General features: G+C 35.2%; 1 protein-coding gene across 1 annotated transcript in view; it reads left to right on the forward strand.

The window, feature by feature from the left end:
* Nucleotides 1-21,011, forward strand: part of KATNBL1 (katanin regulatory subunit B1 like 1) — a 55,228-nt gene extending 34,217 nt beyond the window's left edge. The window contains exons 2-10 of the mRNA XM_061430662.1: nucleotides 225-355; nucleotides 1,270-1,310; nucleotides 2,692-2,971; nucleotides 9,644-9,762; nucleotides 10,442-10,492; nucleotides 10,587-10,676; nucleotides 11,006-11,095; nucleotides 13,001-13,094; nucleotides 14,810-21,011. Coding sequence (XP_061286646.1) covers nucleotides 239-355; nucleotides 1,270-1,310; nucleotides 2,692-2,971; nucleotides 9,644-9,762; nucleotides 10,442-10,492; nucleotides 10,587-10,676; nucleotides 11,006-11,095; nucleotides 13,001-13,094; nucleotides 14,810-14,842 — 915 coding nt within the window. The 5' untranslated portion in view covers nucleotides 225-238 and the 3' untranslated portion in view covers nucleotides 14,843-21,011. The remainder of the gene's footprint in view (nucleotides 1-224; nucleotides 356-1,269; nucleotides 1,311-2,691; nucleotides 2,972-9,643; nucleotides 9,763-10,441; nucleotides 10,493-10,586; nucleotides 10,677-11,005; nucleotides 11,096-13,000; nucleotides 13,095-14,809) is intronic.
* The last annotated feature ends 1,663 nt before the right edge of the window (nucleotides 21,012-22,674 follow it).

Here is a 22,674-nt window from a genome sequence, read left to right on the forward strand (position 1 = left end):
TGCCAATGGACTTCCTTGATGGAAGGTTCCCACAGACTTTGAATTTGTTTAAAAAAAAAAATCTGTGAAGTGCAATAAATTGAGGTATGCCTTTATGTCCTCTGCTGTACTTGTAAGCCTCTTTTATGCAGCATAGAGCTGTTCTATTTTTATGTGTGCTAAGGAAAAGATTAGGCTCTTTTGCTTTTTGTATTTTCTGTTTATTATTTTTATTTTTTGTCTAGGTATTTAAGAGATTATGGCATCTGAAACCCACAATGTTAAAAAACGCAACTTTTGTAATCATACTGAGGATCATTCCATTGATCTTCCTAGAAAAAGGATCTCTAATTTCACTAATAAGAACATGAAGGAGGTAAGTCCATGGTTTCTAGAATTAAGACAGTATCTCAGTCTGTTTAGATAGCCACAGCATTATACCAGAGACTGGATGGCTCATAAACAACAGAAATTTATTTCTCACTGTTTTAGGGGCTGAGAAGTCCAAGATCATGGCCATAGCAGAGTTGGTATCCAATTAGTGTCTACTTCCTAATTCATAGATAGCTGTCATCTACCTCCTCACATGGTGGAAGGAGGGAGAGCAAATTCTCTACTCTCTTTTATAAGAACACAAATCCTGTTCATGGGTTTTTACCCTCATGAGCTAATCACCTCCTGAAAGCCCTCCCTCTTAATACCATCACTCTGGGGAGGGGGTGATTTAGGGTTTGAACATAGGAATTTCAGGGAAACACAGTCATTCAGTTTGATACAGTTTAAACAGTAAAGTCTATGGGTAGTTCTGAGTAAATGGGAGGGTGATAGTTTTGCTTAATCTGCCAAAATTAGGTAGAATTAATAAAAAATTGAAATCTGTTTATATTCCAAAATCTAAAAACTTTTTGGCCACTATATTGTTTCGATATGATACAATTTAAATATTTTAATTTTATAGGAATCACAGAAGTGCTTTTTGTTCACCATTGCAAGGCTCGTTAGCAATGATATAATTTCTTAAAACCATATTAAAACTCAACCCATTTATTTAGCACCCTGCATATCTAATATATGACTAGTAGCATGGAAACTAGTCAAACAGATATGTTGCATTGTCAAAAATACATACAGTGTTGTTGTAACTAATAATTGAAAGTACAGCATCAGTACAGTAAATAGCTTTATCTGAAAAGTTTAACTTGAATTTCACACTTGCTGACATCAATCACAAAGTTTACATAGCTTGGTTAAATAACTTAAATATGCTGCAACTCTACGTGTGTTTTTCAGGTTAAGAAATCTCCAAAACAGTTGGCTACTTACATAACTAGGTAAGAACTTCTTTGAAATTTGTGGGAAACAGCAAATATTGAAAGCTGGATAAGAGTGAAAATAGGAGAAAAAAATACTGTGTTTTAGTATGATAATTTATTGTCAAGCAACTCCTTTGTGCCAAACACTGTGCTAAACATATCAGTATAAGATAGATGGGTACCATTACCCTAAACAAGTGATGAGTTAAAAAAAAAAAAAAAGATTTTGGCTCTCTTTAGGGTTATACACCCAGAAGGTGGTAAAAACAGCATTTACTTTCAGGTATACTGAACTCCAAAGGCACTTTCCATTAAACCACTGGTTCTCAAAGTATGATCTGGGACCCTTTAGGTCCCTAAAGCCCTTTCAAGGAGTTTATGACATCAAAACTATCTTCATAACAATGTATGTGTTAAGTCGCTTCAGTCATGTCCCTATGACTCTTTGTGACCCTATGGAGTATCGCTTGCCAGGCTCCTCTGTCCATGGGATTCTCCAGGCAAGAGTACTGGAGTGGGTTGCCATTTCCTCCTCCAGGGAAAAATACTAAGACATTATTAACCTTCATTTTCAGTCTGTTCCAGGTGTACAGTAGAGTTTTCCAGAGGCTACATGATGTAAGATATTGAATCCAGAAACAGATATGAGGATCCAGCTGTTTTCTGTTAAACCAGATATTAGAGATTTTACACAAATCCAAAACAGTGCCATTCTTCTCACTGTATTTTTTGTTTTAGAAAATAAAGGATTTTTTAAAATATTCTATAAAATATGTAATGAGTTTATCTTTTTTAATTAACAAATTTTATGTTTTAATTTCTGATTCATCAAATATCAGTAGATATTGCTCACAAAAAATTTTTTTGAGACCTCAGTAATTTGAGTGCAAAGCATTCTGAGGCCAAAACATTTGAGAGCCACTCTACTAAACCATGAGATGTGCTCTCTATTGTTTTATCTTATTCAAATTAAATATATTTCGGCTTAATCAAAATAAGTGTTCTCTTTTATATTAAAGTGTATGTTCAGACCTGCATGATTCAAACTTGCATAATTACTGTGTCACCTTGTTAGAAAAAGATTAGGTGAAAAGAAATTGTTTTAATTTTCATACTTTGTGAATGCCTTGTAACGTTACATTTTAAAAGCATCTAGTTATTATGATGCTTCCTTTTCTTTTGGTACAAAGTATCATCCTTTTCATTGCTTTTCAGATAGTTTGTAATTTCCCTTTTATTTTTCTCTTCAATCTAAGACTTAAGATTTTTAAAAATTATTCTGCTTCTAATTTTAGTAGATAGTGATCACAGAATGTGGCCTACTAAGTCTGTGTCTTAAAAACTTTTAAAGCTTTTCATATGATTCTCTATCATTTAAGAAAATCAATTCTTTTTACAGAACAGTTGGACAAGCTGTGAAAAGCCCAGATAAACTACGTAAGGTGATCTATAGAAGAAAGAAAGTTCATCATCCTATTCAAAATCCTTGTTACAGAAAAAAGCAGTCCCCTAAAAGTGGGGGCTGTGTCATGGCAAATAAAGAAAATGAACTGGCTTGTGCAGGCCACCTCCCTGAAAAATTACGGCATGATAGCCGAACATATTTGATTAACACCAGTGATTCTGGTTCTTCACAGACAGAAAGCCCATCATCAAAATATAGTGGCTTTTTTTCTGAGGTAAGTCATTTATATAAACTTAACTTTTTTTTTCAATTATTGACTTTTTCTTTCCTATAGTCTGCTAGTAGAATAATTCACTGTTTATTGAATTCAGACTATTTGAGAGATTTTAACTCCCTGCAACAGTTTTCTAAATTAACCAAATTTGAATCTGTTGTTTATTCTGTTTTTCTAAGTTAGGGATATCTGAGATGGAATGAAATGATTGACAAGCTGCTATAAATTTCCAGAATGACAAGTTAGCCAGTAGAGATTTAAAGAAAGGGAAGAGATCATAAATCTTGCATAAAAAGTGGACCACGGAGCCAGTTATCCAGACATATTTTGCTGGGCTGTCAAAATTGCCATTGGAAACTTTGTTTAGGCAAACCTGCTTAGTTTTGCTGCTCTTCTGGCTCAGGCAAAGTTAGTTGTTTGAACAGGCTTATGGGAATTGTTTTGGGTAATAGAAACATTCTAAAACTGGACTGTGGTGATAGTTGCACAACTCCATACATAAATTTATTTAAAATCTTTGAATTACTTACTTTCAATGTGTGAGTTTTATGGTATGTAAATTATAACTCAGGAAAACAAATTTTAAAAAATGATCATTTGAAAGAATGATTTGATGAAAAATTTATAAACACATAAGTTTAAAATAATTATTACATTTATTGTATATGTTGTAGAAAATAAACCTAAAGGAAACAATTATCCATAAACTCAACATCTATAGATAGCAGTGTTAAATTTTTGATGTATCTTTTCATATTATACATATTGTTCGATAACTTGGTTTTTATGTTATATATAACTTGGTTTTTATTATATAAAATTTAATAAATTTTAATGTTTTTCCATGTAATTAGATAACATTTGTACAGTTTTCCATTCCAGTTTTGCTGAGATATAATTGACATACAGCATTTGGTATGCACTTAATTATTTGAGATAAATATGTCATGAAATGATCACCACATTAAGTTTAGCAAACATCATGTATAGATACAAAATTTTAGAAATGGAAAAAGAATTTTTTTCCTTGTGATGAGATCTCTTAGGATTTGCTCTCTTAACAGCTTTTATATATAACACTCAGCAGTGTTCATTGTAGTTATCAAATTATACATTACATTGCCTAGTACTTGCAGCTAGAAGTTTGTACCTTTGACTGTCTTCATGCAGTTCCCCCTCAACCACTCATGCATGCCTCTGGTAATCAGAAATCTGATCTTTTTCTGTGAGTTTATTTGTTTATGAGTTCAGTTCAGTTTCTCAGTCGTGTCTGACTCTTTGTGACCCTATGGACCGCAAAGGAGAGAAAAGGACCCCAGGGAGACCCCAGGCCTCTCTGTCCATCACCAACTCCCTGAGTTCACACAAACTCATGTCCATCGAGTCGGTGATGCTATCCAGCCATCTCATCTTCTGTTGTCCCCTTCTCTTCCTGCCCCCAGTCCCTTCCAGCATCAGGGTCTTTTCCAGTGAGTCAGCTCTTCGCATGAGGTGGCCAAAGTATTGGAGTTTCAGCCTCAGCATCAGTCCTTCCAGTGAACACCCAGGACTGGTCTCCTTTAGGATGGACTGGTTGGATCTCCTTGCAGTCCAAGGGACTCTCAAGAGTCTTCTCCAACACCACAGTTCAAAAGCATCAATTCTTCGGCACATGACTACTGGAAAAACCATAACCTTGACTAGATGGACCTTTGTTGACAAAGTAATGTCTCTGCCTTTTAATATGCTGTCTAGGTTGGTCATAACTTTCCTTCCAAGGAGTAAGCGTCTTTTAATTTCATGGCCGCAGTCACCATCTGCAGTGATTTTGGAGCCCCAAAAATAAAGTCTGACACTGTTTCCACTCTTTCCCCATCTATTTGTCTTGAAGTAATGGAACCGGGTGACATGATCTTAGTTTTCTGAATATTGAGCTTTAAGCCAGCTTTTTCACTCTCCACTTTCACTTTCATCAAGAGGCTCTTTAGTTCTTCACTTTTTGCCATAAGGGTGGTATCATCTGCATATCTGAGGTTATTGATATTTCTCCTGGCAACCTTGATTCCAGCTTGTGCTTCATCCAGCCCAGCGTTTCTCATGATGTACTCTGCATATAAGTTAAATAAACAGGGTGACAGTATACAGCCTTGACGTACTCCTTTTTCCTATTTGGAACCAGTCTGTTGTTCCATGTCCAGTTCTAACTGTTGCTTCCTGGCCTGCGTACAGATTTCTCAAGAGACAGGTCAGGTAGTCTGGTATTCCCATCTCTTTCAGAAATGGGAATTTATGAGTTTATGCATTTGTTTTTATATATAATAGACATACAACACTCTGTTAATTCCTGATATATAATGTAGTGGTTTGATATTGTTGTATATGTTGAAATGATTACCACAGTAAGTCTAGTTATCATCTGTCACCATACAAAGATATTACTGACTGAGCCACCAAGGAAGCCCAATTAATGGATACATAACATTATAATGCATGAATGTACCTTAATTTCTTAAACTGTGATTTGGTAAACTTAGTATTGTTTCTCTCAAAAAACATTTTTTGTGGCATACAAGCAAAAAAAAAACTTTATATTAAAATCATCTTTAAGTATGTAGATGAATAAAAATGAGCATCATATGTAGGATAGTAATTACAAGTAAATAATGTGAAAGAACAGTAAAAAAACGTTACTAAACCATAATAAAATGATAACAAAAAAGGATTCCATTTGTCAGTGAAAATGTTCTTGTAAAAATAAGATCCCGGAGTAATAGAAAGTTAGTAATGATAGGGGAGGTGAAGTTAGTGTCTATAGTATCTGTGAGAAAAGAGCGAGCAAGGAGAATTTGACTTAGCAGTGAATTTTCATGAGCCCTGGAGAAATAGGTGGTACCTAAACCTTAGTGTTAAAATTGAGGATCACCGTCATACTAATTCTTTCACGAATATTTATTTGATGGCTCCCTGCTGTGCAGTGTATTTTGAGGCTCTGAGAAACAGATTGGTGGGTGAAAAACAGACACTGCCCCTTCTTTCATGTAGTTATAGAAGTGATGAAACCAACACAGATTAGAACATCAAAGAAACTATATACCCTGAAGAAAAAGAACGTGTATAACTATATGATCCAGAAATATGGCCTAGATTGGGACCTGCATTGGATCCTCAATTGAACTGAGGCAGTAAACATTCTCAGTGAAAATGCCTTTAAAAAATAAAAGCTTCAGTTGTACATTTGTATTAGTGCCACATTTTTTTTAGTGTGGCATATTTAAAGGCCCCCCTTTTCCTTAGCTCCCATTTTGACTACTGTCTACAAACCTTCATTAAGCCTGTTTATTAATTGTTCTTTTGTTGTTTCAGACTTTTTTTCCTGATTGGCTAGTGCTTTCTCTGAAAACCTAAATTTAAAAGTGATGCTATATTATTTTGTCAAAGTTCAAATATACACAACCTTTTCATCCAACAGTTGCACTCCTAGGTATATACCCAAGAGAATTGAAAAGTCCACACAGATATTTATCAGATACTCATAACACTTTTTAATAGTCCCAAGTGGAAACCATCCAATTATTCATCACCTGACTGGATAAATATAATCTCACAGGCCATACAATAGAATATTATTTGATCATTAAAAAGGAGTAAAATCCCAACATATACTACACTCTATATAAATCTTGAAAACATCTGTATGAAAGAAGCCACACATTAAAGAAGGTCATATATTATATGATTCAGTTTATGTGAATCATCCAAATTAGGTACAGCTTAGTTGGTAAAGAATCTGCCTGCAATGCAGGAGACCCCGGGTTGATTCCTAGGTTGGGAAGATCTGCTGGAGAAAGGTTAGGCTACCCACTCCACTATTCTTGGGCTTCCCTGCTGGCTCAGCTGGTAAAGAATCCACCTGGAATGTGGGAGACCTGGGTTCGATCCCTGGGTTAGGAAGATCCCCTGGAGAAGGGAAAGGCTGCCCATTCCAGTATTCTGGCCTAGAGAATTCCATGGACTGTATAGTCCATTGGGTTGCAAGGAGTCAGACACGACTGAGCGACTTTCATAGAGACAGAAAATAGACTTAATAGCTGTGAATAGCTGGAGAGGGGAGAATGGAGTTCAGGGTTTCTTTTGCAAGTGACGAGAAGGTTCTAAAATTCATTATGGTGCTGCTTGCACAACTCTGAATGTACTAATAATTACTGAATTGTGCATTTTAAATGGGTAAATTTATGTTATATGAATTGTACCTTAATCTGTTATTGAAAAAAATTGGATCTAGCTATTCCAGCTCTAAAATTAATCCTATGGAAGCGTTTATACAAGTGTACATATTTACACACATAAGGTGTTCATTGATGCACAGTTTTAGTAAGGAAATACCAGAATCAGTCGAAAATTGTGGTTCATAAAGACTGGCCAATATGTAATTGTTTCCTAAAAATGAGACTGATTTATATGTTGTTTTTTTCCTTCAAAAAGTGTTTTTATTTCACATTTTGATACATACTACATCTGAAGTTTAAGTTTTTTTATGTTAGGAAGTAGTGTCAACATTCATTGTTTTCCAAATGGATATTCAATTTATCTGATCTATTAAAAATTTTTATAAATTATATTTATGTGATATTTGTCATAAATTGTTAGTTGTATATACATTTGTCTGTATCTGAAGTTTCTTTAACATGCTATTATTTGTCTGTCTTCTTGTCAGTGTCACACTGTTTCAATTGCTGTGGTTTTGTAATATATTTTGATGATGTTGTTTAGTAACTAAGTCATGTCTGATTCATTTGCAACCCCGTGGACTGTAGCCCACTAGGCTCCTCTGTCCATGCAATTTTCCAGGCAAAAATAGTGAAGTGGGTTGCCATTTCCTTCTCTAGTGATCTGTGTTTTGATTTTGAAAAATCTTACATATTATTTAAGTGAAAAAACAAAGTTTTCAAAAATATAGGTATTAGAATATTTTAATTTTTTACCTGCCTAATTTGTCTTTGTCTAGAAAGTGGTTTGAAAGATACTTACCAGTATGTTAACAGTGATTACTTCTCAGGAGTTAAATAAATATTTTTGTGGATAAGTAGAAAATATTTATTTTATAAAGTTTTGTGCTACTTGAACTTTTTGCAATAGGAACGTGTTCAGTTCAGTTCAGTTGCTCAGTCATGTCCGACTCTTTGCGACCCCATGAATCGCAGCACGCCAGGCCTCCCTGTCCATCACCAACTCCCGGAGTTCACGCAAACTCATGTCCATCAAGTCAGTGATGCCATCCAGCCATCTCATCCTCTGTCGTCCCCTTCTCCTTCTGCCCCCAGCCCCTTCCATCATCAGGGTCTTTTCCAGTGAGTCAACTCTTCGCATGAGGTGGCCAAAGTATTGGAGTTTCAGCCTCAGCATCAGTCCTTCCAGTGAACACCCAGGACTGGTCTCCTTTAGGATGGACTGGTTGGATCTCCTTGCAGTCCAAGGGACTCTCAAGAGTCTTCTTCAACACCACAGTTCAAAACCATCAATTCTTCAGCACTCAGCTTTCTTCACAGTCCAACTCTCATATCCATACATAACCACTGGAAAAACCATAGCCTTGACTAGACAGACCTTTGTTGGCAAAGTAATGTCTCTGCTTTTGAATATGCTATCTAGGTTGGTCATAACTTTCCTTCCAAGGAGTAGGAGTTTTAATTTCATGGCTGCAGTCACCATCTGCAGTGATTTTGGAGCCCAAAAAATAAAGTCTGACACTGTTTCCCCATCTATTTCCCATGAAGTGATGGGACCAGATGCCATGATCTTCGTTTTCTGAATGTTGAGCTTTAAGCCAACTTTTTCACTCTCCTCTTCCACTTTCATCAAGAGGCTTTTTAGTTCCTCTTCACTTCTGCCATAAGGGTGGTGTCATCTGCATATCTGAGGTTATTGATATTTCTCCCGGGAATCTTGATTCCAGCTTGTGCTTCTTCCAGCCCAGCGTTTCTCATGATGTACTACTCCACACATAAGTTAAATAACCAGAGTGACAATATACAGCCTTGACGTACTCCTTTTTCCTATTTGGAACCAATCTGTTGTTCCATGTCCACTTCTAACTGTTGCTTCCTGACCTGCATATAAGTTTCTGAAGAGGCAGGTCAGGTAGTCTGGTATTCCCATCTCTTTCAGAATTTCCCACAGTTTATTGTGATCCACACAGTCAAAGGCTTTGGCATAGTCAATAAAGCAGAAATAAATGTTTTTCTAGAACTCTCTTGCTTTTTCGATGATCCAGGAATATGTTACCTTAATTATATAGAAAAGAATGAATTTAAATCTTGTCATAAAACTGAATTCTTGGGATTCCCTATTCATCCTATTTAGTTGATAATGACTAGCCTGTATGGTTACCTTTTCCTTTCATTCACATTATAAATTAAATCCTAGGTTTGTAGGTGAGTAAAAATAATTTATTCTTTGAATTATTGAGATTTAAAAGGAAATAGTAACAAGTAAGAAAGAGTATTGATACAGGTCCTAAATTGTTTCAAATCATATGTTTACTATGTTCGCTGCAATATTTATTTTTGTGGGCTAGTAAAAGGAATCACCTTTGCTTAATTTTAAAATACATTTACCAGAATGATTTAATTGAAAAAGACGATTTTATGTCATACCTCGATGTGCTTTTTAACAAATTAGATTACTGCCTTTCAGGTTTCTCAGGACCATGAAACAATGGCACAGGTTTTGTTCAGCAGGAACTTGAGATTGAATGTAGCTTTAACTTTCTGGAGAAAGAGAAGTATTAGTGAACTTGTAGCATATTTAGTAAGGTAAGTGTGACCCTTAATGGTTTTGTTCAGTAAAAGTAATTTCCAGTGTATTATCTCCTCTTTTTTATGTTATACTGGTTAAAATTAAACTTCCTATGTTTAGCTTCATAGTGACAATATGTTTTAAATTATATTTATCTATAGTCTAAGTAACCAAAATACAGAAAACCATTTGTTTTATCATATTGAACATACATTTTACCTTCTCTGACTAAGATTCTTATCTATAAAACTAAGAGATACCATTATGCAAAAACCAACCTTTTAAAAAATTTCCTTTTAGTAAAAATTTTAACTATTACCTTCTCACTGTATTAGTCTTCGCAAATGTTACCTTGGTGAGGCCTTCCTTGACCACCTTATTTAAATATGTATATTTTTTCACTCTCTGTCCCTCTTTTCCATTTTATTTTTACCCACAGTACTTCTCACAGTCAGCATGCTTTATGTACTTCATTTGTTTATTGTCTGTTGCTGCCCTCTCCACCCCTCCTCCCATACTCACACATGCATTGAAATACAAGCCCTGTCTCTCTGATAACTGCTGTATCCCTAACACTTGACTCATCATAGACACTCAGATCATTTGTTGAGGATTAAATTTCTTAAAAGCAGTGTGATGGTTATAATATGAAAGGAAATAAAGAAATCAGCTGTCTAAGCAGTTTTGTTCCCACAGGATAGAGGACCTTGGAGTTGTGGTGGATTGCCTTCCCGTGCTCACCAATAGGTAAGAAGACTATTTTTCAGAAAAAAAAGGAAGTTTAAAGAAGAACAGAGTACAACCTGTTCATATTTTATAACTTAGTATTTATTTATTTTAGTTTACAGGAGGAAAAACAGTATATCTCACTTGGCTGCTGTGTAGATTTGTTGCCTCTAGTAAAGTCACTACTTAAAAGCAGATTTGAAGAGTAAGTGCTAATCTGAATCTCAATTCATTTTTCTGTTTCAACATCCTTGATTTTTTGCCTTACAAGTACATAATGGTAGATTGAGCTCCCTGAGACATACATGGTTTCTGTTTTAAGAATATAGACTGACTAAAGAACAATTAGAAAACTATCTATAAACATGTTACATAAAATACAATTTGGTGAAAGTAGTGAAAATTTAATTTTTAAAGGTGTATCTGTGTGTTTTTTAATCAGTGTGTATGTATTTTTTTGAGATCAGTAGAGTATCTTTTCTAAAGGCTTCTTGGATGAAAACACTTGAATTTTGTAACAAAATGTCATTTCAGATACATAATAGTTGGTTTAAACTGGCTTCAAGCAGTCATTAAAAGGTGGTGGTCAGAACTATCATCCAAAACAGAAATTATGAACGATGGGTGAGTATACCTTTAAAGATAAACTCATGTTACTAAAGACTTTTTTTTCAGGAAATTTTATTTTATGATTATCAGTTTTTCATTTGCTATGTTGTGTCCAACTCTTTGCAACCCCATGGACTGCAGCACTCCAGGCTTCCCTGGTCTTCACTGTATCCCAGAGTTTGCTCAAACGCATGTCAGTGATGCCATCCAACCATCTCATCCTCTGTCACCCCCTTCTCCTGCCTTCAGTCTTTCCCAGCATCAGGGTCTTTTCCAGTGAGTTGGTCCTTCACATCAGGTGGCCAGAGTATTAGAGCTTCAGCTTTAGCATCAGTCCTTCCAGTGAATATTCAGGGTTGATTTCCTTTGGGATTGACTGGTTTGATCTCCTTGCTGTCCAAGGGACTCTCAAGAGTCTTTTCCAGCACCACAGTTCGAAAGCATCAATTCGTTGGCGCTCAGCCTTCTTTATGGTACACCTCTCACCCCGTACACAACTATTGGAAAAACCATAGCTTTGACCATGTGGACCTTTGTTAGCAAAGTGATGTCTCTGTTTTTTAATATACTGTCTAGGTTTGTCATTACTTGTCTTCCAAGGAGTGAGTATCTTTTAATTTCTTGGGCTGCAGTCACAATCCTCAATGATTCTGGAGCCCAAGAAAATAAACTCTACCACTGTTTCCACTTTTTCTCCATCTATTTGCCATGAAGTATTGGGACCAGATGCCATGGTCTTAGTTTTTTGAATGTTGAATTTTAAGCCAGCTTTTTCACTCTCCTCTTTCACTTTCATCAAGAGGCTTTTTAGTTTCTGTTTGCTTTCTGCCATTAGAATGGTATCATCTGTGTATCTTCTGGCAATCTTAATTCCAGAAGCCTGTGATTCATGCAGCCTGGCATTTTGCAAGATGTGCTCTGCATAGAAGTTAAAGAAGCAGGGTGACAGTATACAGCCTTGACATACTCCTTTTCCAGTTTTGAACCAGTCTGTTTTTCCATGTCTGGTTCAAAATGCTGCTTCTTGACCTGCATACAGCTTTCTAAGAAGGGAAGTAAGGTGGTCTGTTATTCTCATCTCTTAAAGAATTGTCCGCAGTTTGTTGTAATCCTTACAGTCAAAGGCTTTAGCATAGTCAGTGAAGCAGATTGTCAGTATATAATACTTATTCTCTTCATTTTCAGAGAAATAATAAATTGGGATACTATTCATCTTTGGAATGTTACATGTGAAAGTTGAATTCCAGAGCCCAGTAACCCCCTGTGTCTATTGTTCTGGCAGAACCATACCCTTTGGAAGGCAAAAGCACAGACTTACATCCATTATAAAGGAGGGAGAGAGACAAAACCTTTATATCCATTATAAAGGAGTGAGAGGAAAAGAGATGACCTTTGGTGGAGTAAAATTGAGACCCAGGAATGGAGTCATCCTGGGGGCGTCCTATGGCTCTCTGGACCAGATAGCCAAAGGACATTAACATAAGAATCCAGTGTGGATGATTACAGTTCTAAAAACTGAATTATAATCATAGTTTGAGTATTGTCTTGATGTGAAAGTATGTGGGTGTTCTACCAAAGGAGCCAGATTATCATGAAACTACAAAATATATATATATCCCAACAGTTTCCTTTCAGTCCATAATTTGCTTTCTAGGCTCTCAGGACTTGCCCACTTCATACCCAAGAACTGGATGTCCAAATGTCCCAAATACCTCATTGTTTTCTTACTTGCTTTAACACCTGAGTAACCTTTAATTTCCATGATTGACATGTACTAGTTTAAAGAGTTGCTTGACTTCAAATGGTATAATTTTATCCTGAAGAAGACTTGAAAATTTTAAAGCTGTTTTCATTAAGTGTATTAGCTACCAAAGTCTATAACTTATTATATTTGTATTTTTTTTTCTTTTTTTCTCCTAGAAATATTCAGATTTTAAAACAGCAATTAAGTGGGTTGTGGGAACAGGAAAACCATCTTACTTTGGTTCCAGGATATACTGGTAATATAGCCAAGGTAATCTATATTTAAGCTTAACTAAAAATTTGGAATAATGTAATAGTATTATGCAATCATAAATGAACTCATTCGAATGTCCAGTTAAATACTACTCTGCTGCTGCTGCTGCTAAGTCACTTCAGTCGTCTCCGACTCTGTGTGACCCCACAGAGTCTCTCAGCCCACCAGGCTCTCCTGCCCCTGGGATTCTCCAGGCAAGAACACTGGAGTGGGTTGCCATTTCCTTCTCCAATGCATAAAAGTGAAAAGTGAAAGTGAAGTCGCTCAGTCATGTCCGACTCTTGGCGACCCCATGGACTGCAGCCCACCAGGCTCCTCCATCCATGGGATTTTCCAGGCAAGAGTACTGGAGTGGGGTGCCATTGCCTTCTCTAAAATACTACTCTAACACGATCTAAAGTCAGTTTCATATTTATGAACACTTAAGGTGCTCTGGATATGAATATGACTTTGGCAAGGAACATAAGAATTAGTCATTGAATGTGTTTCATATACAGCCATAAATATGTGCTAGTAGGTATTTAATGACCTTGCTCCAATTACAGAAAAATATTTGGAAAAAAGTTAAGAACCCAGGTTAGCAAGGCGTCTGAAATGGCAATGATATTCAGGAAGCAAGGTGAGGAACGTAGTCAAATAGTTTAGGAGTATTTTTAACTTGGCTTTTGCTAACGCCATACTTTTAGGGGAAAGTTAAGTTGTTCAAATCACAGTATGAATTTGACATCATTCTTTATTGATTTACTTGATCTTAAAGGAAAAAGTACATTACTATTTTGGATTTTAATATTTAAACTCCAGAAAACATTGGTAGTTAAAATATAATTGCAAAGTAAATCATTGTTAAAAAATACTTCCACCCTTTTACTGGGCATACTTCTATCATATAAATGGGCATTAAGCCAGAAATATAAAAACTTCCTCTGGTTTAAAAAATATCATATTCTTAAAAAAAGGATTTATGTCTTGGACTGACTTATAAAATTTTCCTTGAAATACCTTTATGAAAGGAAGGATAATCTTGTATCAAGCAAATATGTTATACCAATGTGTATAATTTTACTCTGTAGAATTCTTAATGATGAAAATTTAATGAACAGAATCAATTTCCTAAAGTTTTTAAATTATTATTTGTTGTTCTTTGGTTAAAAGGAGGAAAAATGAAGTAAAAGTTGATAGAAAATAGAATACATGATATATCACGTTTTTCTGAAAGTACCTTGTATTCTTAGTAGTAGAACTGAAAGATTATTTCTTTAGAAATTTGCAAGGTACTATTTCTGTTATTACAAACAATATTGAGTGATTAAAAGTTCTGTGAAGTTCCTTAAGCTATGATAAAACCTCCTTAACAACATTAAACCCTCACTGTAATTTTTTGAGGGTAGAAATCAGAATGGCCATCATCAAGCTGGCCTGGCATTTATATAGCACTGAAGGAACTGCTGTGAATGATGTAATGATCTTGCTGAGCTATAAAGGCAGAGTTGTTTGATAACAGAAACTAGAACATTCCCTGAGCACTTTGCAAAGACTTCCTGAGCACATGCTGTGTGCTACCAAAATGCAGATAAAATGTTAAGTAGGGCAGATCTTTTGCACTCAAAGGGTCACGAAGGCAAAACAAGTGACAAAAAGGGAGAAGAAAATGGGGTGTGTATGTATGTATTTACAGTACTGGCTAATGAAGTGCTTCTGTTTTATTCTCTAAGGATGTAGATGCTTATTTATTACAGTTGCATTGAAAGACTTCATCTATAGCATTTGGCTATTCAAAACATCCTTGGACGATATGATTTCCCCAGAAATATCTCATCTGAGAACTGTGAACTATGGAAGAAATCAAAACCATTTTTTCCTTTAAAGAGAAACGTATGTTGAAACCACTAATGAAATGCTACCGATCTACTTCACATTGAAGTGGAAAAAGATCCAAAAGGAGCAGCTTCAGCTCCAATGAGGTGAAAGTGCACTACGAAGATTGTTCACCTTTGCTGCGTTTGGGATTTATATGGTTATTTGGTAACATTGTTTAAGAACTACTGGGTCTTAATGCAATCCTGCATAAGAATATAATTTATACTATGTGAAAAATAAGACAGGACTTATTACTAGGAATCACAGAGACCAATCATCATTACTTTTTTTTAAGATTGTGTTTTATAAGAAAACACTTAAATGTGTGCAGCTACTATTTTCTTATGTTGAAAAGACTTTGAAAGTTTAAACCATTATAGCAAATAATCAGTACTAAAAGTTTTTTGTTCGCACTGAGATACTGTATATGCAAAATGCCTTAATTATTAATAAGCCAATGTGTATGATACCAATATCTGTTTAAGAAAATTAAAAGCAAACATGCTTCTGGCATGATAAAATCATGGAATTAAATCAGGGGTTTCCATTCATGTAGAATGTTGTTAAAACTTATTCTACACCATTCTTAAAACTTGAGAATATTTTTAGTATCTCTGATTTTTCTTTTTTTTTTTTTGCCAGAATCATGTCATGTATGTATGTATGTGTTACTCCTATATATAAGAAAAAGGCAAATCTGTATTTGTATGAATGCTTAACTGGAAATGTCTATGGAATTGACTAATTTATATTCACTTTTTATTGTATATAGATTTCTGATATATTCAGTTCTGTATCATTTAAGTTTTCTTCATTTGAGTAAATTGACTAAATATTTCTATTTTTTGCTTTTTTAAGTTCTGATTTTATATGAATTATACTTTTTTTCACTACATATGTTTAAAGAATTACATACAATGCTTTAGAAATGTTTACACTTAGTGCTGACCTTGTATTTTAAATTCCAACACTTTACTACCTCCTCCAAAGGTTGGTATGAAATACCAGCAGACTGTATGAGGTCTCTCTTTTATTTTAATACCATTTTTAGTATCAAAGAACCCACTTCTGGAATGTCTTAAGAACTGCATACATTACCTTGAAAGTAATTGGGGTTTAAATACCACTGTTGGTGGTTCGGTTCGCATATCGTCTCATCTTTAATCAGCCTGAGAGGCATCTGAACAAAGACTTTTAGTAATTGAATTTCTGTGCAGTAATCCTTTTAAGCACTTGAATGTAAATCTTTAGCATTTACCCAATTAGCCACTACTAATGTGAATCTGAAACACACATCTTCTTGCTTTAAATGTTTTTTCTGTGAGTTCTTTTTTGTGTAGCTATATTTTATATAGCTATGTATTCTTCACAGTGAACATCAGTTGTAGTAACTGATTATTCTCTAAAGGTTTTAGATTAGAATAATTTCAGGTTACTGCATTTCTGAGTTTTGAGAGTTGAGTTATTTAAGAAGTCATTTTTCAGGGGGTGGAAATTTGAATTGTAAACCTGCATCATCTCTGTGAAACCTTAAGATGATGAAATATAACCTTTCTTTGTTCCCGTTCTTTAGTTTTCACTCTCTTATCTAACAATTTCAACCAGTTAATACAGTTGGTACATGGTGCTAATGAGGCTAAAGACGGATTTCAGTCCTTTTAAGTGTTTGTTAATTTTACACACATACACAGAACTATTCATGGCTACAGATTGCACCTTAAGCATACATCTCACAAATTCAACTCGAGGTCACAAGGAAGATGGTGTGTACAGCATAACACAAACCCTTCCATGGAAAGATAATTCAAATAATTGGCACATGGAAAACTATAGACTTTTAATCTAATATTTAAAATAATGTAATGTCTAAAATTCTGTGTCACTAGTTTTCTCTGTTTACGATCAATGGCTAAACAGTGTCTTCTGAAAACCAAACTTGAATTAATCAAACTTTCAGTAAAAATTAGGTACAAATAACAAATGAAACAGTAAGAAAAGGTATTATCTTGTTAACATGTTGGTACAAATATAAATGAAACATAGTAAGAAAAAGTATTTCCCTGTTTTGCTGAGTTTGAGTTTCTTAAAAGATAGTAGATAATACTTCATTTTTACATTCAGAGCTATATAAGGCAGCAGTCTTTAGCTTATAAATATCATTCAGTGGCCCACACTCCCAATTTCTGTTCTTGGCCTTTGCAGTTTACCTTAGTACCTACCTCTCTCAGTTACTGGGTTATGATTAGTGTTAGGTGATTTTAAGACTCTTGGATAAAAGATAAGTACATATTGTTGAACCCTTACTTTGCTATCGAGTCCTTCTCATGCTGTTTAATCAGAACAGTGTTGATCTCCAGAAAGAGCCAAAGAAAGTGTTTACAAAGTATTTTGGCTGTTGTATTGACCTAGATTAAAACAATTGCTGTCTGTCATCACTTGTTGCTGTGCTGCTAAGCAATATAACTGAAGGACTACCCAAGGTCTCTATGCCTTTCTATCTCTTGTACCTTACTCAGTTTTTTTAAGATGGTAGAGGGTTATAATAAAGTAATTTGCTTGATTATAAAGCAAATTATAGAGATAAAGTAAATGATGTTATAATGAGTGTTCAGAGAAAAGAAGTTAGGAAGCAAGCATTATGCAATGGTTTTAAAAACATCCTTTGGCAATAATTTCAAAGGTAATTGGCATACATTATTTACATGAATCTTGAGGTACAAGAATTTAGAAATAAATATCTGTACCCACTTTGAATCATTAATATCAGCACTGAATTTTAAGGGCCCCTGAGGAATTAAATCCTAATGCCCCTAAACATACTTGGTATGTGTCTTGTCCTAACCTTAAAAATGGCTGTGTGGCTTCAAAGCTGTATATTTGGACTTTGAAATAATTTTCTCAAACTTAGACCATTTCTATATTTGACAAGTTGTTGATATAATTAATATCAATGGAATCTAATTTGAGTAATGATTATTAGCTGTTAAATGCTGATAATAGAAATTATATTTAAATGTTTATTTAGTTACTTAAGGAGTTTGATAAAACAGAATTTTAGTTAACATTTTGGTAGTCATTCCCAGTTATTTTTTTCTTCCTATTTAAGAACAAAATGGTAACATCAGTTGGCTTTTTTGATTTAAAGAAAAAAAATAGAATCACAAACAGTTGACTTAACTGGAGTGATCTATTTGGATGCACTACTTATCTTTCAACACAGACTTTTATTTTCTAAATTATTTCAGATGAAAATAGTATTGCTGGACATTTGGGTAGGTATTGACTTCTGTGTTATTCTTTAACCCTTAATTCTTAATTCTTCTAGCTATGGAAATTGTCATAGAACTTTGTGACACACTATTCCCCCTCCTTTTTAAATTCTGTAACAGGCATATAGAATAAAAAGTTCATCCTTAAACACTCTATGGTTCTAATGTGTAATATGGCTTGATTGATTCAGTAATAGCACCAAGGATAACAATAAGAATAAATACTGCATATCATATATTCAGTATACTGAGTGCATTTTCCAAAACTCTACTTAATATAATATTTAAAATTATGGTAGTCATCATAATTTTCTCTGAGTCAGATCATTGACTTGACAATAAATGCTAAAATCAAAGTTTACTAAAAATTAAGTACAAGTACAGATGAAATTGTGTATAGCACAGTATTTTGTTCTATAGACTCTACTCATAAAACATGAAAAGACATTGTTACTAAGTATCAGTAGTTCTGTGAAAGGGCAGCCCCACAGCTGCCAGTATTTTTTATAGCAATGCTTATTATATATTCTTTGATATGAAGAGTTACTATTCTCTGAACTATAAGTTTTATGTTGGGAGATACTCTGAGTCTAGATAAGCAGTCAGCCCCCAAACATGCTTGAACTACTCTTCAAGTTCTGTGCTTTACAGTATTCTGTATTTTCATTCAGATTTAAACCAGGATTTCATTTTTTCAATATCCTAGACCTGGTCAAGACCATTGTGACACTATGAATTTACACAGAAGCTAAGAAGAGTTGATCCAGATATTTTCTAGGGTAAGAAAGTTGTTGTGGGAGTCATGAAATACACCAAATTTCTAGAGTTACTTGCTTCTAGAATTACTGTATTGCACTTATCAAGCAAACTTGCAATTTGGGGCCTGGATGGGAATTAGTCTTCACTTTCCAAAAATCAGAAGCAGAGTTTGTGTCCATTTACTTTTCTACTTTCATTTGAGAAAGAAAGTAAAGGGGGAACAGAAAAAAGAAAAATTGCAAAAAACTTCATTAGACCTTTGTGTAAGTTATTTGAAGAGGTGAAAGAGGACCCACCTCAGCTCCCACTTGCCCTGCAGTGCATTCACTGTTCCTCTCTGTACCACAGTAGCCTAGCCTCAACAACAGCAAGAGAAATGCAAGTTAACACTTCTTTTTAGGCAGATTCTAAAGCTTACAAGAGGATTTTGAAGATGCTTATTTTTTCCCCTTAGCCATTCAGATTCTTTTTCCCTTAGAGGACAAGAAATAGTGAAGGAAGAAATCAGTTCACTTCTCAGTTTCTTCTTTTAGAGACCTCCCTGCCTCTCTCTTAGACATTGGTATTTTCAGGGTTCTGTGTTAAACTCTTTTCTCACTCTACATGGCATCCTTACTGTCAACATTAACTGTTCTCATTTGGGGGTGGGAGGGAAGTTATTTTCTGACTGATCAAATAGGCATGGATTTTTTAAAAGGTTGAGAAAACATGAACTGTATGTTTATCATTCTCAAATCAATATCTTGCTCTAAACCCAAATCTTAGCTCATCCATTATGTATATCCAATTGCCTACCGGAAACATTCATCCGGATATCATTTAGACATCCTAAATAAAATATTACCCATAATTGACCTCACTCTCCCACCTCCCTCCACTCCTTTCCACCAAACTGTCATCCAGTCCCCGCCCCACCACTACCACCAAGGGTCCTGGATTTCCATTCTCATTGAATATTCTTCATATCAGTAGTTATCAAGCCACAAACTCATGAGTCATCTCCAAATCACTCATCAAATCATGTTGGTGCAACCCCCTAAATTTCTCTAATCTCGCTACATCTCTTCACTTCTGCCATTACCGCCTGCAATGCGGGAGACCTGGGTTTGATCCCTGGGTTGAAAAGATCCCCAGGAGAAGGGAAAGGCTACCCACTACAGTATTCTAGCCTGGAGGATTCCATGGATTGTATAGTCCACGGGGTCACAAAGAGTCAGACACGACTGAGCGACTTTCACTTTTACTCTACATTATTCCAGCAGCCTCCGGACTGGATTCTCTCAATAGTACCACCTCCTCTCTGCCCCTCCCAATGCTCCAGCTAGAAAGAACTTGTTTCAGTTTCTGGAAAACATTAGTCTTTCTGTGCAAATGTTTATCAGAACACTCTTCTCCTGAAGTTCACCCATTTATCACTTCCTTAGCCTTCAGGCCTCAGTGTAAACACAATACATCTGGGAAGCATTCTCTGAAGCCTCTTCTGCTGTTAGAGGCTCTGTCCACATTTTCATCTCCACTCTGTTTTTAAGAGCATGTAGTGCTTTGCAATTACTTATTATCTGTCATCCCAGATAGATTAATAGCTGTATGAGACCAGGGTCTGTGCTCTCTGTCACATTCTCAGGACTTAGCATTTACCCAGCCTTACCAGTAATAGACATTTAATTCTTAGGAATAAAAATGCAAGAGTGTAGCATATTTGGGCATAAGCTGGGTGAGAAAGTAATTTAGTAATCCAGAGCTATTTTGAGATAGCATTGCAACTAAAAATGAGTAGTTCTGCAATAAAAGTATCCAGTTTTCTTCTATCACTTTTTTGTTTTATGAAATTGGTTTGTAAATGTTCATGCTGCAAGGAAATAAAAACCTTAGCTAAAATGTCTGATTCTCATAAGATGTACATTTGTTTTTCTATTGTATGGTTTCTACATTCCACACAAGATCTGTGCAAGTGAGGACCATCTATGAAGTTCAAAATTAAGGTATTTTCATGTAATGTGTAAAATACATAAATTTTCTTGATATTGAAGTTTGTGTTTCTCCTCTCCTTTTATCTTAAAACAATTGAGAGTCATGCGAGATAGTGTTTTGTTTTGCCTTTTTTTTTAAATGAATTCCTTTTTTAAATTAAGAGTCGTTCATCCTTATTTCGGAGAAGGCAATGGCACCCCACTCCAGTACTCTTACCTGGAGAGTCCCATGGATGGAGGAGCCTGGTAGGCTGAAGTCCATGGGGTCACTGAGAGTCAGACATGACTGAGCGACTTCACTTTCACTTTTCACTTTCATGCATTGGAGAAGGAAATGGCAACCCACTCCAGTGTTCTTGCCTGGAGAATCCCAGGGACGGGGGAGCCTAGTGGGCTGCCGTCTGTGGGGTTGCACAGAGTCGGACACGACTAAAGCGACTTAGCAGCAGCAGCAGCATCCTTATTTTTGAAAATGGAATAAGAAAAATAAGAAAATTAAACACCCATAGTCTCATCCACCTAGGGAGGATGAGGACACTGTATTTTCTTCTATATGTATGCATATTTTTAATGCAAATGGATTCATAATCTACATACTGATACTTGGTATATTGTTTCCTACTTTCTATATGCTGGGAAAGCTTGAAGATAACTGAAGAACTTTCATGTGTATTAAAGCTATACATTAAAAATAGTTACTATTAATTTATTTGAGGAAATTGGAAAAAAAGGAATGTTTGAGAATTACTTTTGAAGCATTCTTAATATAGGATTCTGTTTTCTTTGACAATTCCTAATCATTACATACTTGATAAAAATTTTTATTTTAGGAAGAAGACTTATAAGGAAAAAGAGTGTAACTTCTGTACTTTGAAAAGAACATAAGTTAATTTAAATGATTGTTTTCCAAAACAAAATTTCAACGTCTGCTATAGCATATTTCCTTTAACCATCAATTCTTAATTTTCAGAATAAATAATAGTTCAGCCATTATTTATGAAATTGGCATAACATTGATCAATACTATAATGTTAAGTCTGTATAGAACCAAGATTTTAAAGATTCAACCCCATCCAAATCAATTCCAAACAACCTGACTCTTAAAACATCTTCTACATAGTCCATCTAATAAGTTGCTTCTAACTGAATAATTTTTCTTCTACCTAAATAATTGCTCTTCAGATTCTGTATTTATATATATATATGATTTATTTTATTTTAGTTTTTGGCTGTGCTGGCTTTTTGGTGCTGCATAGGTTTTCTCCTAGTTGGGGCTAGCAGGGGCTGCTCTCTAGTTGCAGTGCACAGGCTCCTCGTTGCAGTGGCCTGTCTTGTTGCAGAGCCTGGGCTCTCAGTAGTTGCGGCATGTGGGCTCAATAGTTGCAGCTCCTGGACTCTGGAGCACAGGCTCAGTAATTGTGGCTCACGGGCTTAGTTGCTCTGCAGCATGTGGGATTTTCCTGAATCAGAGATCGAACCTGTGTCTCCTGCATTGACAGGCGGTTTCTTTACCACTGAGCCACTAGGGAAACCCCAGATTCTATATTCTTATTTAAAAAGTAATCATTGCATTATCGTGGAGGAAAGTCACTTAATGCTGGAAGTACAGAAAAACATTACTTAATGGTGAATAGAAACAAAGGTAAGTAAAGCTAGTAATTATACATACTGATGAACACATGCTCAAATACATATATAATGTGTATATTATCCTGTGCCTAA

The sequence above is a fragment of the Bos javanicus genome, chromosome 10, assembly GCF_032452875.1.
Source record: "Bos javanicus breed banteng chromosome 10, ARS-OSU_banteng_1.0, whole genome shotgun sequence".
NCBI lineage: Eukaryota > Metazoa > Chordata > Mammalia > Artiodactyla > Bovidae > Bos > Bos javanicus.